General features: G+C 43.6%; 1 protein-coding gene across 1 annotated transcript; it reads right to left on the bottom strand.

Moving 5' to 3' along the window:
• Window positions 1-3,939: 3,939 nt before the first annotated feature.
• Window positions 3,940-10,522, bottom strand: LOC142198477 (granzyme A-like). Its single transcript, XM_075269515.1, has 5 exons — window positions 10,469-10,522; window positions 8,161-8,314; window positions 7,484-7,628; window positions 4,656-4,916; window positions 3,940-4,173 (listed from the first exon to the last, which is right to left on the bottom strand). The coding sequence occupies exons 2-5, from the start codon at window positions 8,256-8,258 to the stop codon at window positions 4,015-4,017; spliced, it is 663 nt and encodes a 220-aa protein (XP_075125616.1). The 5' UTR covers window positions 8,259-8,314; window positions 10,469-10,522; the 3' UTR covers window positions 3,940-4,014.
• Between the last annotated feature and the right edge of the window lie 2,081 nt (window positions 10,523-12,603).

Here is a 12,603-nt window from a genome sequence, read left to right as displayed (position 1 = left end):
GCGGGGGCGCGCACAGCGTTCTGTCAGCGTGCGAAGAGAGAGAGGAGAGAACAACAGCTCGGAACTCCAGGGAGTGGCAGCGGTTCTGTGCAGGTAAGTCGGTTGAGCGATCGGGATAGGAATTCTGTTCCCAATCTTTTTTAGGCGGGATTGGAACCCGATCACAATCGTGAAATTTACTCAAATGCCGATCAGGATCCGATCTTTTCAAATCCCGATTGCTCATCCCTAATCATCACAGGACAGGATCATAATGACAGATATCATCTATATAAAGATAACACAGAGGTGAAGGTCACAGCTCACTTCCACCCCCTCTCTGCACATTAACCTCTGCAGAGGTCAAAGCGAGTTCCTGCAAAAATCTTGATGGACTTATAAAGGGGTCCAGTGTTTTTAAAGGGAGTCTCCCACCTCCCCCCAGCATAGTCAACTGTTATTACCTTATTATAGAGCACATCACAGCAATAAATGTAACCCCCATTCTCATTCATTTTTCATGTCCCCCGACACAGTATAATCCCATACATTATGGGTACAGTCACCCATACATTATATGTCTCCGCATTGTAATGTTCCCTTCCAACTGCCCCACAGTATTAATTCCCTCTCCTGGTGCCCCAATTTAAACATGAAACTGGAGCAGCTGGAGGGGGACATTAGCAATGGGGGTAGTTGGAGGGGGCAATAAATAAATGGCAGATGAAGTGGGACATTAAACAGGGGGCAACTAGAAGCAGACATTAAACCGTAGGGGTAGCTGGAGGGCGACATTAAACTGGGGGCAACTAGAGGCAGATAGGTCCCCCTCCAGTTTAATACTCCCCTCCAGTTGTTCTCAGTTTAATTGCCCCCTTCATCTGCTCCATTTCATGTCCCCTCCTCCATCTCTGCCCCCGGTTTCATCTCCCCCCCCTCCATTTTTCCCTCAGTTTCATATCCCCTTTCATCTGCCCCCAGTTTCATGTCCCCCCTCCATCTTTGCCCCAGTATAATGACAAACACAAACAGACAGACACACACAGACAGGCAGACAAACGCACACACCCTCTCTCTCCATCCTGCATCTCACACCCCCCTTCCCCCTCCCTTCTCAGTACCTTACACGGATCTCTTCTCTCTTCACTGCACGGGACACTGACACGCCCACCTAGTCACGTGACTGTGTGATGTCACACAAGGTCCTTGAACCATGGTCCAGCGTTCCTCCGATCACCGCAATCTCTTATCTGTTATAAGAGCAGGTCGTGATCGGAGGAATGATTGATCAGTAAATCATTAAAGGGACATAGCGGGACATGTAGGGAGCTGCGCAGGACGGTGGGACAGAGGCAGGAAAGTGTGAGTGTCCCATGAAAATCGGGATGGTTGGGAGGTATGCCATTGTTAACCTGCCAGACTATAGCAGGGAGATTGAAAACTGCAATCTTGGGTACAGAAACTATCACAGCAATCCATATGTGAGTGAAATCCTGTCAGTCTATAAAAGAAAAAAAAAAACTTTATTTGCAAAATGTTCTCTTTGCATAACCTAGTAGAGGAAGGAGGTGGGTGGAGCCTGACAGGGGGAGAGGGAAGAGGAGACGGCAATGGCGGAGCTGTGAGGAGGACTGGGAGTATAGAAGGAGAGACCGCTTCATCATATCTGAGGGGAAAGAGAAAAGACTCCTCAATTTCACTTGAAGCAGAGAGAGAGAGAAAAGAGAGCAATTGAGGCTCCAGCAGTGTCACCTGTCCACAGTATTGTAAGCGGCCATTTTCTCGTGGCTGGCAGGCATGCGTAGTCGGCTTGCCCACCCCCAAGGCCTAGAAGTAAGAAGACGCCGCCGGAAGAAGACGCAGTGAAGACCTCGTCGCAGAAGAAGATGGAGGTGGTGCTGGAGAGTTCTCTGGTAGCATTGGGGACGCCCCCAGTGCTGCGAGAGCTCATTTACATAACGAGAAAAAACGGGATTGCAGGCGAACGGTGGTGCGGAGAAGACAACTAAAGGTAGGGGATGAATAGCCTTTCTTAAGGCTATTCCGACATGTTAAGGAGAAAAAAATTGTGTTTAAAAGATAGGATCCCTTTAAAGAGGAGAAATTACTGCTGGACATCTGCATTATCCTATATGTGTGGAGAATGTCCATAGCAAAGCTTTACTATCACAGTTTATATCACAACATATTATCACATTAAGGGTTAGTTCACACGGCGGAAAAGTTTTCCACTTTGTGTTTTGTTTGGTGCAGCTAGCCGTGACGGGATGCCGATGCAGTGCATCCTGCTCCTGATTAGGTCTGAATGAGTCAGTGTGGCTGACTCAGATACTACTAGCTATCGGGGAAAAAAGCGAGCGGTTCCCATTGAAGTGAATGGGAGCCTTTTTTTGCAGGAAGATTTTGAGGCGGATTACGCCTCAAAATCTGCCTGCAAAAAACTCTGTGTGAACATACCCTAAGGGTAAGGTGACATAGGGTTTTTTGGTCTGAATTTTGAAGTGGAGTCCACGTCAAAATGCGACTCAAAAAACCCCAAATCAATGGGTTCTTTTTTTTATGAGCGGTTTGTTTCCGCCTGTGGAAAAAAGAATCAACGAGCCCTTTCTTGAGGCGGATTCCGCGGCTGATTCAGCTGCGGACATCCGCCTGTGACACTGCATCCTGACTAGGCCCATTCATTTGGGCCTAATCCAGAGCAGAATGCCGTGACTGGATGCTGGTGCACTGCACCGGAATCCAGTCGTGGGAGAGGTTTGTTTGGACGAGATTCTGACTCGGCTTCCCACATCAAAATCCGGACCAAAAAAACCCTTGTGAACATACCATAAGGAGGTAAATCCTGTTACGACTAAGGCCCCATTCCCACGAACTAACGCGCCGCTCATTTAGACACGTAAACACATGTCAGAGCGAGGAGCTTCAAAACAGATCCCATTAACTTCAATGGGTGCCGGCTTACGTGCTCCTACACAGTGAAATCAATGGGTTATAAAGCCTCCCATTTCATTTCATATTAATACCAAAGGGTTTGTGCTTGCAATCATTTTCTGGAAGACAACAAGTATTATCTGACAGAATTGCAGGGGTGCCAATACTTTTGGCCAACACTGTATACAAGGGCTAAACCTGTAATAAGGTCATTTACTGACTGCTTACTGTATGCCAAACTGAAATACAGCCCTCATAGGGCCTTGTTGTCTAGCATGGTAATATTGTCAGGCAATTAATACTGTGTACGCCATAAGTGCTGCACGCTTTTGTACATTGTTTATTGCAGTATTATATGCATTGCATCTTTGATTCCAATTATTAATACACATCTTAAGGAAAGGTTAAATCTTCTAGGAGGGGTTTGTTTTTGAGTTACTACAGTCATTCATAAAAGTGAAGTTATAGGGGTTCTCCCGAATCACCCCCTGGTGGAGGAGTTTAACCAACACCGTGTTCACAAGCCTGGTGAAGATTCGAGTGGAGGGACTGTGTGATCAAGGTGGTGAAGAGGTCTCTACTGTAACCATTTCTGTAATTCTTATTGTCCCCCAGTGGTGTTACATAAATAACCTACCTGTATTATGTATGTTAGTTTATAGATTTGGAGAAAAACAATTTAAAGCCTTATTTGGGGGTGGGCCTTCCGCCCTGGGAGCGCTGCCCCTGCTGCTCAAATAGGATGGGTGATGTCATCGCAGTGGGAGGATCAACTCCTCCACGGAGCTGAAACCCTCCCCCAGTGCACCAACTGACTCATTTACATAAGAACATAAGTGACATACATAACATACATGGAGTATATACCACTAAATGACCACTAAATCCAAACTACCAGTGTGAACAGCGCTCTGCCTATCTCTTTCCATATGTTAGTACTATTACTATTATGTATCAGTTGTTCTATTGACATTCAGTAAAAGATAGAGCAATTTTGGGGAATCTTTTATTGTATGAAATCAGTAAGCAGAGCAAAATGTAATGTAATATTTCAATATAATCTAATATTTCAATATAATCTAATATTTTTATGCTATGGAAGCTCTATAGGTTCGTAGCGATGGTGTTGTTTATCCAGCTGATGTAGTCCATGGTCAGGCGGGTGAAGATGGATGCATCATTAGGTTTTCCACACACATTTTCCCCAAAAGAAGTGACTCCTCTGTAAATACCTTTGCAAATTAAAGGACCGCCTGAGTCTCCCTGTAATATAAGAGGTAGAAATTACTTTCTGTATGGATACAGGACACTCAAGACCAAGTACAAGCTGTAGGAGGTACAGACAGTTGCACTGTTCTTCATATCTATGAATCGGCTCAACAACGTGCCAGCGTGTCACCGTTTTGCTAAATGTTGCACAGGATATGTTGCAAATTGCTGCAAACGTAGGTGAGATTTGTGAAAGGTACAATGGTCATGAGCTTATGACCATTGTACACTTGAGGAAGGGATATGTGTAATCCCAAAACGCGTTGTGTTCTGGTTCAATAAAGGCTTGTGATCAAGACGACCTCAGGTATGGGCAGAACTTTTCTAATTAGAACTGTGAAGTCCTTTTTTTTTATTTGCATTTACGTCTTTTTTTTCCCCTGACATTAAAGAATTCTGATGGACTCTGCGCTGTACAGACACCCCCGTAGATATGAGCGTAGCCTTACATGAACAACCATATTGCTGACACTTACTGTACAGGTGTCTTGTCCCTTTGGTCCCACAACGGTGCATATTAAATTGTTGGTTATGTTAACTCTCTTTCCCCAGTGATTCTGACATTTTTCTCTGTTCAGGACGGTGAGATTCACTTCTCTCAGAGAATCGGCTTCAATTTTTTTTTCGGTCCATCCCCATCCGGCTGCTTCACAAACCATTCCTGCATCAACGTCATCGAATGTGTCTGGTAATGGGAACAACTTAACAGTTTTCCCAATCTTCGCTTTTCCTCGCAACTGGAATAAAATGACATAATGTATTATCACGAGTCAATGTAAATTGTATCAAATATATCAATGTCCTATATTAGTTATCGGATGTAGATTGCCACCTTTGTATTGCCTTGCAAATAGAGGGTAGTGGAGTTGAAGTTTTGGCTCCTCTTGGCCACCACTACTGTTTCCACCATCTAATGGATCTGTCCCTGATATATTCATTGCAGTCTCAGGCCTTACTATAACTCCTAGGTAGCATGCCCGCTGCCTTGGGGTCATGTTCGACGCAGACCTTTCCTGCACTCCTCATATTGAATCACTCGCACGTCCATGTCACCTCCACCTCAAACACATCTCCAGAATACGCCCTTACCTTACCAGAGATACACTAAAGACACTTATTGTCTCTCGGATTCATTCTCGCCTTGACTACTGTAACTCCTTACTAATCGGTCTTCCCCTCACTAAACTCTCCCCTCTACAATCTATTCTGAATGCAGCGGCCAGACTCATCTATCAGGCTAGACGCTACAGCGATACCTCCGGTCTGTGCCAGTCACTACATTGGCTCCCTATTCATTATAGAATAAAATATAAAGTTATCCCCCTCATCCACAAGGCTCTCCATAATGCCGCACCTCCATACATTTCCTCTCTCATCTCTATCTACCGCCTAACCCGTGCTCTCCGCTCACTCAATGACCTAACACTTACATCCTCTATCATCAGAACCTCCCACGCTCGTATACAAGACTTCTCCCGAGCTGCACCACTTCTCTGGAATGCTCTACCCCGGACAATCAGATTAACTCCCAATTTCTACAGCTTCAAGGACAAACTAAAGACACATCTTTTCAGACAGGCCGATCACAATTCCTAATGTAAACCCTTCCGTACCTTAATTAGAATCCCCCAAAATTTAACCCTCCTCGCTCCCACATTACCCCACATGATATGATGCCATTTCAAGCTAACTCTATATGTCCAAGCTCCATCCACATATTAAAGGACACGACTGGTGACGGCTCCAAGTTTTATGTTTGTGTAACGACAGTCACCTCTATTACAGAATTGTCTGACCCCTGTATAAGCAATGCCGCCCCTGTTACCTCCTGTGTCACCCCCCTCTACCTCATAGATTGTAAGCTCTTGCGAGCAGGGCCCTCAGTCCCATTGTGTGGAATGACTTTCTTTGTAATGTATCTTTCTGTCTGTATTTGAACCCTACAAATTGTACAGCGCTGCGGAATATGTTGGCGCTATATAAATAAAATGTATTATTATTTATTTATTATCTCAGACACAGGGGAAGTTGGTGTTCTTTTTTGACCATCTCACATTATAGGTTATTTTATTATATCGGGCCAATGCTGGCTTTAATTTTTAACGCATACCAATAAAAGTTATATTTTATCTTGTTATTTTGAGGGTACCCGTGTTCATTATATGCTCTATGATTGGTATTCCTGGTTCAAATTTGCTAGATCCCAACCCATTTTACCAATATTGCAATAAATTTGAGTAAGCCATATATTGTGTTATTACTGTTATAGATATTTTGGACCAAAGGTATAATTTTAAGGTTCTGGGCCCCATTACAAAATCTGCAATGTATCCCTACCAATCATGTGCCATTTATAGTAGAGGTAGATTTTATGTGACAGAGGGACCAATGGTGTCCCCTTTAGGTGCCAGGACCTGGTAGCAACTGCAACCCCTATATCTATACAACTGGTTTGGAGTCAGATCATTCAATATCAGCAAGTACTCAATATGACTACCATATATCAGAGTGTTCTAGCACCATAGTTCTCCATTCGCATGTTCAACCCCTCAACACCTCCTGTCGCCTCCAACTGAAGAACATCCATCAAATCCGCTCCTTCCTCACCCCAAAAACTGATAAGATGCTCGTCCATGCCCTCATAATCTCCTGCTTAGATTACTGCAACACCCTTCTCCATGGACTCCCAGCGAACACTCTCGCCCCCCTCCGGTCCACCTTAAACTATGTTGCTTGCTTAATTCACCTTGCCCCCCGTTCTTCATCGGCTGCTCCCCTCTGCCAATCCCTTCACTGGCTACCCATAGCCCAGTGAATTGAGTTCAAGTTACTAATGTTATCATACAAAGCCATCCACAACCTGTCCCCTCCATATATCTCTGACCTAATCTCCCGCTACCTGCCCACACGTAACCTCCGATCCTCCAATGACCTCCTACTCCGCTCTGCTCTCATCCGCTCCTCACACAACCGCCTCCAAGACTTCTCTCGTGCATCCCCCATACTCTGGAACTCCCAACCAAGACACATAAGACTGACCCCCACAATCACAGGCTTCAAGAAGGCGCTGAAGACTCACCTATTCAGGAAGGCCTACAACCTCCAATAACACTACTGTCACCACATCACCATCTGTACAGTCTCTCCCATCACCTTCTGTCTCTATTCCCCTTCCCTCATAGATTGTAAGCCCTCGCGGGCAGGGCCCTCTACCCCACTGTGCCAGTCGGTCATTGTTAGTATTATATCTGTTTGTATAATTTGTATACTGTATGTAACCCCCAAATGTACACTCTATTCTTACTTTGATAAGTCGAAGGTCGTTTTCTAAGGTTGTACTGTTGTATTTTGGATGCTGGATTGAATTGGAAATGCGAAATCTCTGAATTCCTTTTTCATTTTCTTCCCTTGAATGAGCCCCAAGGAGAACGGTTATCCTGCTTCCTCGCCTGGAAATGGACATGACCACTCATTATTGGAAAATGCAGATGTATGCACACATAAACACATATGTTTGACATAAACACATATGCTGTGTTTATGTCAAACATGTTAGGGAAAGGCCACAGAGGAGGTCAAAACCTGTCCCTACATTAGTGTAAATCTCAGTGGGTTAGCTATCAGCAATTCCAGTGTGGCTAACCCCATGGGATCCCACGCTGCTACCAAGTCTGAAAAGCCCAATGACATCATAATAGATCAGAGTATTTTGGTGTTTTGTTTATCCATATCTGTTCAGCCATTCTAAAGATATAAGCCCTTTTAGTTGCAAATTAGGTTCTACTAGGTAAGTGGTTGTAACACTGTGGTGTCTCAAGGGGGGGGGGTCTCTATGTGCTTCATGTCATGCAGTGTTACTGCCCACATAATAAAAGGGCTTATATCTCTGGAATAGCTGAACAGATGTGGATATCAGATGATTGAGCTTTTCAGACCTGGCAATAAGTTCTCTTGTAATGGATAACATATACCGATACCTACTTTTGACAGTGACCTGCAGTTAATATCCAGTTGGGTGCTATTAAAGTTCCTCCACAGATCATTTCTTCTATTTCTGTATCAAATATTATCAGAGCCATGTAAGGCCTGGAGTGAGGCCTAGCTTCATTTCCATCTATGATTTTTACTGTTTTACCTAGGAATTAGAAATTTTTGAAATATTTAAATTTTTAAAAATGAAATGATCCATTACAGGTATATACTGATACTAGACCTCAATAATGCAATACTAAGGTCTCAATAGAAGGATACAAAAAGTTATTATTAGACCCCATTTTAAAAAAAACAAATATCAGGAGACTTAAAGGTTGGGAGTATTATTGTCTTCATGCCATCTCTATTCTCACTTACAAATATTTTTTTTTATCAAGAAAAAAAAAATCAAAAGACCCGAACTGCCATTTTTTAAAATATTTTTCTATTTGAATAAAAAGCGATCAAAGCAATAGACATTCCCCAAAATAGTATAACTAAAAAGTACATCTGGCCCCGCAAAAAAGGCGCCTTATGCAGTAGAGCATGTCCAAGCGTCACTTTGGTGTAGCTCGCTATAGGACAGCATACTGAGAAGTATGCTGAGTTCTATAGTGAGCTACAACAAAATGGCGCTCGGGCATGTGCAGTACTGTTCTGAGCGGAGCGGAACTGAGCATGCCCTAGAATTCAAATGCAGCAGCGCGAAGAACATCCAGGGAGGAGGAGAGCAGACGGAGCACAAGCAATGGAGGGGTGTGAATAAAGGTATGATGTTGGGGGGGGGGGGCTTGCAGGCCCTGGGGAACGCCTGGGTGTTCAGTGGGCTTATTTACATAAAGTGATTAACCAGCACAACAGAACGGCGGGGAGAAGAAAAAGAAGGTAGTAGTGGTAGAATAACTCTTTTAAAGACTATCCAGGAATGTCTTTATCTCAAAACCACTGACACCAATGATAGAATCCCTTTAAATGGTACCAATAAAAAGGAGAATTTGTCCCACAAACATGAGGCCCTGATATGACTCTGTGAACAAAAAAAAATAAAGCTATGGGGTTTGGGAGGTGGGAAGTCAAAAATGAAAAGAAGAAAATGCAGGAAGAAATCTCCAGGAAAGGTGCCCTTAGAGAGGACCTTTCACCATTTGGGGCACAGGCAGTTTAATACACCTCTAGAAAGCCGACAGTGCACTGAATTCAGTGCACTATCGACTTTCACTTTCTGTGCCCCGGGTGAAGAGCTAGCGGTGGCGGTAACATAGCGCTTCACTGTCAGAAGGGCGTTTCAGGAACGCCCCTCCTCACAATAGCAGCTATAGCGCTGTACTGTGAGAGCGGGGAGGAACGTCTCCTCCTTCTCCTCACAGTACGCATCCATAGACGAGTACTGGGCGTCATCTCTGGGCGGTAAGCAACGCCCCCTCTCACAGTACAGTGCTATAGACACTGCTGTGAAGAAGGGCGTTCCTGACTGACTATCAGATAAGCCCATCTGACAGTGAAGAGCTACAGTATCGGCACCGATAGCTCTTCACCGGGGCACAGAGTGGGAAAGCCGATAATGCACTGAATTCAGCACACTTTCGGCTTTCTAGCGGTGTATTATTATTATTATTATTATTATTATTAATAATAATAATAATATACTACTAATAATAAAAGTATTAATAATAATTATAATAATAACAACAATTACTAATAATAATAGCAACAATAATAATAATAATAGATGACTCATTTTTTTCTACAGATGGCATTACTTGATACTTGAAGATGGTCGATTTTACTATGAAACACCAGATAGTGCTCAACTAGTGGTCAAGTGACTCAGTGACACATCTTTTCAGCTGCTATACGCTGTGCCCCATATGACATATTGTGGGGTGTATCATCATCATAAGGAGCAATTTAAAAATATAGTGCCAAAAAAAAACCAAACAAAAAAAAAAAGGCCCAATACCTACAGCATAAATAAACTATTGCCAAAATCAGAGTTCTCAAAGTTGTGAACACAAAGCATAGTGTTTATAAAACGTATGCCATGTCTAGTTATATAGTATATATAACCAATTTATGGCATTGGAATAACACACCAAAATGAATACAGACTACACAATAGCCCCCTAAAAACATTGACCTTCCACCAGATACCCTAATGCCGCCCTCCAGCTAAAAATCCTACCTATAGGCAAAGTGCCTCATTGGCACGCTCTGTCCCTGGTACCCAATGCTGGGCACTTACCCCAACATGTCACCTGACTATCAAAAAAAATTGCATAATAGAAGAACTTAAGAAAATGAAGATATATCTCCCTACCTTCAGAGCCCAGCAGACATGCTGCAGAAAGAAGCAGGACAAGAAAACTTTTCATGGTAGTTGAATTAGTAATGTTTTGGTCTGCGGGTCCTTATATATATATATATGTATGTGCCTGGTACAGATTAATCTTATCTGCTCATGTAGCGAGTCACCCCGTGACACATGTAATCACACCCCCGGCACACGATTCTAGTGATGATGATGTGTAGTATACCGCTATGACTCACGTTATATTACATATCTCTGACAGTTGATTTCTGTGGTATTTCATAAGAGGACATTTCAAGGAACTTACCATAAATACTCTAGATAACAAAGTTTGTTGTCCTTTTTGCAATGTGAAAGTTCTCACAGAAAAAAATGTTTTATAATAAACAAAGTAGATAATTATTTCTTCAAAAAGAGCACAAAAATTCAGCAATACTCACTTTATAAGCTTAAACCCAGGCAGAAGAGAGGTAAGTCTGTATAGTATAGGTTCCCATTGGAATGAGTGCGGATGGGCTCTCATGGTTATATCAAAGAGTGCACTAAGAACCTGATACGGGGAGGGCCAGAGCCTCTGGAACACTGTGCTTCTGAGTCCCCACTTCCAGGTCTCGGGAGGTAGGCCGGATCCTCCATGGTGATGTGTGGGGGTTACCGGTTTCCTCCTGAGCCGGATGGGGGACTTCCGGTTTCGGTCTACAAGGGTGAGAGCCTATTTAAAGGGGGTTCTGGCTTCGGACCTCCGCTGGCTATTCAGTTGTACTTATCATCCTGGTAGTAAGTGTTCTCTAGTTATCCGTTTGCCTCTGTTTCTTACCCCATTGCATGACCTTTGACCTTGCCTTTGCCTCCTGATTTTGTGCTGTGCCTTGCTCCTGTTTCTGACTTCGGCTTGCCTCTAGATCTCCACTTCTTGAACACTGTTTTGCACTGCTCCACCGCTCCTGTTACCGACTCAATCTGCATGACAGTCCATTTGGATTACCCACTGTACTGCATTCCCTCTTGTCAACGACCCGGACCGTACGGCTACAATTTACTCTCTGCTGCCACCTGCTGACTGCCCGCCTTCTGGATCCTTGGACCGACACCACTACCCGAAACATCTGCTGGAAAGAGATCTCATTGTCTGGTTACCATGATCTGTGGTATGCTGTATGTTTAGCGTTTTCCAACCCGTACCGCTCTACCCAGCAGTGCAGCCAAGTCCATCCCCACCATATGGGGCGGGGGTGTTGAACACATGGCACCGTGTTGACCATTTAAATCAGTGTATCTAGTACTGGTTCTTACTTTGGCTCTGAACTTCATCTTCTATCCTAACAGAACCTCACATTGATATACACAGGGACAGATAAACTACAACTGTCTAACTTTTAGACAGTGAAAACTTAGACTAGACCCTCCTAAACTGAACCAGATTTCCCAAAGTGTCTGATGTTGTTTCGAAATCTGTGGTACTTTTAGACTATGTAGTCTAAGCTCTTATTAGTTGGTTGAGTTTCCAACTGAATTTTGACTCAAGAGTTCGGCTAAAATTTTGGCGCCTGAATAGAATAAGTCATTAGTGTCTGATCCATGAAGTTCCGACCCCCCGACCCCACAGAGTTCCGCTGCTCTAGTAGACTTTGGAAGCCGGGGCATGATGCAGTGGGTGGAGAGTGATCCAGGCTGTTCCTATTCAAGTAATCTGTTCCCTCTCAGGTTGGGAATGGACAGTCCCATTAGGTCGGCACCCATGTATCAGCTTATTGTTAGGGGATCCTTTTATCAACAAACAAATTGTCAAAAGAACCATTGCAAGATAGATTAAATTGATATATACCTAAATGTTGGTTATTATAACAAAATAATGTAATGCTAACCTAGGCTCTCTTCCCACAGTTTATATTCCCTGCATCTGCTTTAGTCCGTGGGCAGTCAAGTTTCGGGAGATCATGCCTTGGTCTTGACTTCTACTTGGTCTGTCACTCCAGAAAGTCGAAAGTCAAAGGTTTGAGCCAGGGTTGCAGAGTAGTTTGGAACCAGGGGCACAAATACCTCCCCTCCCAGATGTTAGCTATGGACACCAGTAGGGCACCAGACCCTGAAAAATACAAAGTGATGAACAAACTTTTAAAACTTAACACATTGTGACATACTTA

Source organism: Leptodactylus fuscus, chromosome 1, assembly GCF_031893055.1.
Source record: "Leptodactylus fuscus isolate aLepFus1 chromosome 1, aLepFus1.hap2, whole genome shotgun sequence".
NCBI lineage: Eukaryota > Metazoa > Chordata > Amphibia > Anura > Leptodactylidae > Leptodactylus > Leptodactylus fuscus.
This window is presented reverse-complemented; position numbering and strand designations above follow the sequence as displayed.

Excerpts from the sequence above, each read along its gene's own strand:
- LOC142198477 (XM_075269515.1), bottom strand. The coding sequence starts at position 8,258 with ATGGCTCTGATAATATTTGATACAGAAATAGAAGAAATGATCTGTGGA. Across the intron at positions 7,629-8,160 it reads ACTGCAGGTCACTGTCAAAA|GCGAGGAAGCAGGATAACCG; the intron begins GTAGGTATCGGT and ends GTCCATTTCCAG. Across the intron at positions 4,174-4,655 it reads AGGGACAAGACACCTGTACA|GGAGACTCAGGCGGTCCTTT; the intron begins GTAAGTGTCAGC and ends CTTATATTACAG.